Source organism: Sinocyclocheilus anshuiensis, unplaced genomic scaffold, assembly GCF_001515605.1.
Source record: "Sinocyclocheilus anshuiensis isolate Anshui unplaced genomic scaffold, SAMN03320099.WGS_v1.1 scaffold532, whole genome shotgun sequence".
Lineage (NCBI taxonomy): Eukaryota > Metazoa > Chordata > Actinopteri > Cypriniformes > Cyprinidae > Sinocyclocheilus > Sinocyclocheilus anshuiensis.
Genome location: NW_015555819.1, coordinates 943150 through 945628, shown reverse-complemented (window position 1 = coordinate 945628; position 2479 = coordinate 943150). Strand labels below are relative to the sequence as shown.

Sequence of the window (2479 nt, the reverse complement as noted above, 5' to 3'; positions counted from 1 at the left end):
TAATGTACAGTATGTGGAAAATAATGTGTTTTTTGAACCTTAAACCACATAAACACATTTCATTACACCAAATACACAAAATAATGTTCTTTTTAGCAGCATCATATGACCCCTTTAACATTATCTGTTGTCAGATATTTAATATAAGACAAGATAGTGTGTACTTTGGGTCAACATTTTAAACGAAGCAACAACACACAAAAGTGGTACACGGGACATTATTTGCTGAAACAGTGAAAGCAATGCTTTTTATATACATATGAGTTATAAAAACTTGATTTTCTTACCTGCAGGCCGACATTTCCTGCCTGTCCATCTTTGACTATCTGTGATATGAAGAGGCCACAGCCGAACTCCAGCCCACCTCGAACACTCAAACCCAGACCCTCAGGATGTGTGCGATCCAGACGGACTTCCTTCAACTTCCTGCTCATAACAAAAGAGGACAAAATAGTGGCATGGTTTCAGTTTCATTATTTAGTTAACTATAATAACCCAGATGTATATAATAAAAATACAATTCTCTGAGAAAGACAAAAGACACGAGAGGAAACCGAATCCAGTTCACTGTGGCCCTATTAGCGCTGTGCATCAGACACGGTTGAATAGCGCTCCTCTCTCTGTGCTCATAACGCTGTTCCTTTGCCACGTCTGACTGAGCATGAGAGAAAACAATGATTCTCTTTGGAGATGAGAGCGGTGCTGTCATTCTACCTCCTCCTCTCATTTCCAATGTCCTCTTTCTCCCTGTCTTTATTCCTCTGCTATTCATGCACAGAAACATGGCCATACTTCTCAGAAGCAGCACAGCCTATCAACCCCTTTTTATCGCCTCATTATCGTCTGTGTTCCTGGTTTCCTCTCTCACCTGGATCTCTTGGGCGTGAGCTGGTCGTACTGCACCTGGTGCTTCAGAGGAATCAGGGGTCTGATGGCATCAAACAGCGGAAGGCGTTTGGGCTCATTTATCACCAGCTTCAGGTCGCCGACCAGGACAGGAATGTCCATGGATCTATAAGGGCAGAGCAGAGTGATTTAAACAGGACCTCATTGAACACATGCAAGCAGGAGGGCAACATTAAAACAGTACAAACAGTTTGTGGATTAAAATAACTTTTCTTAGACTACACTGATTCAACATACTGTCTTGATACTGAATCTCTGTTATTCAATCATTATTTAATATATTCTATAAAGTTAAATGATCATGAACATAAACCATAGGACATGTTCATAGAATAAGGTTAGGTTTAATGGTGTCTAAATTCTGTACCACCAAACAGAATTGCAAAAATAATGACTGTTGTCATTATTCTGTTCCTTTGCCACGTCTGACTGAGAATGAGAGAAAACAATGATTCTGTTTGGTGATGAGAGCGTTGCCTGTCACTCTACCTCGTCCTCTCATTTCCAATGTCCTCTTTCTCTCTGTCTTTATTCCTCTGCTATTCATGCACAGAAACATTTCCATGATTCTCAGATGGATCGCACCCTGTTAACCCCTGTTTAACACCTCATTATTGTCTGTGTTCCTGGTTTCCTCTCTCACCTGGATCTCTTGGGCGTGAGCTGGTCGTACTGCACCTGGTGCTTCAGAGGAATCAGAGGTCTGATGGCATCAAACAGCGGAAGGCGTTTGGGCTCATTTATCACCAGCTTCAGGTCGCCGACCAGGACAGGAATGTCCATGGATCTATAAAGGGCAGAGCAGAGTGATTTAAACAGGACCTGATTGAGCACATGCAAACAGGAGGGCTACATTAAAACAGCACAAACAGTTTGTGGATTAAAATAACTTTCCTTAGACTACAACTGATTCAACATACTGTCTTGATACCGAATCTCTGTTCATAAATCATTATTTAATATTTTCCATCAAGTTAAATGAAAGGTCATGAATATAAAGCATAAAGCAATTGTTCATAGAATAAGGTTAGGATAGAATAAGTGTCTAAATTCTGCACCACCAAACAGAATTGCAAAAACAATTACTGTTGTCAAGATTTAAAAGAAAATTATTTTACATTTTATAAAAATGTATAAAACATTTTATAGTTTGACATTTTATAAAATAATACAACAACATTTTACCACCAGTTCTCAATACTGTAATGCAAAATACAGTCTCATTCCTATTACTGTATCATGAAAGTTAATACATCATGATATAAATTAAAAAATTATTTATTTAAATCTTAAAAGTCTTTGTAAAATAAAGCATTTTTATGGTATACTATTGTAATGAAAAATAGGGATTTTTTTCTTCTAGGATTTTACATGCTTCAAGAAGAATCAGGCTTTTCCTTTTGTAGCCCAAAGTTGGACAATTTACTATTTTAATAAAAAAAAAGCCCTGACGCTATATTCATCCAAATATTTGTCAATTCAAATAGTAAATAGGTGATATAAATTGTGTGTGTACGTATATATATATATATACACACACACACACACACACACACACACACACACACACACA

The 2479-nt window shown here is 37.6% G+C and overlaps 1 protein-coding gene across 1 annotated transcript in view; it reads right to left on the bottom strand.

Moving 5' to 3' along the window:
• The window catches only part of LOC107675293 (harmonin-like), a 22512-nt gene that overhangs the window by 14193 nt on the left and 5840 nt on the right, over positions 1 to 2479 (bottom strand). The window contains exons 3-4 of the mRNA XM_016469592.1: positions 1550 to 1693; positions 288 to 426 (exon numbers count right to left, since the gene is read on the bottom strand). Of these exons, the coding sequence (XP_016325078.1) occupies positions 288 to 426; positions 1550 to 1693 (283 nt within the window). The remainder of the gene's footprint in view (positions 1 to 287; positions 427 to 1549; positions 1694 to 2479) is intronic.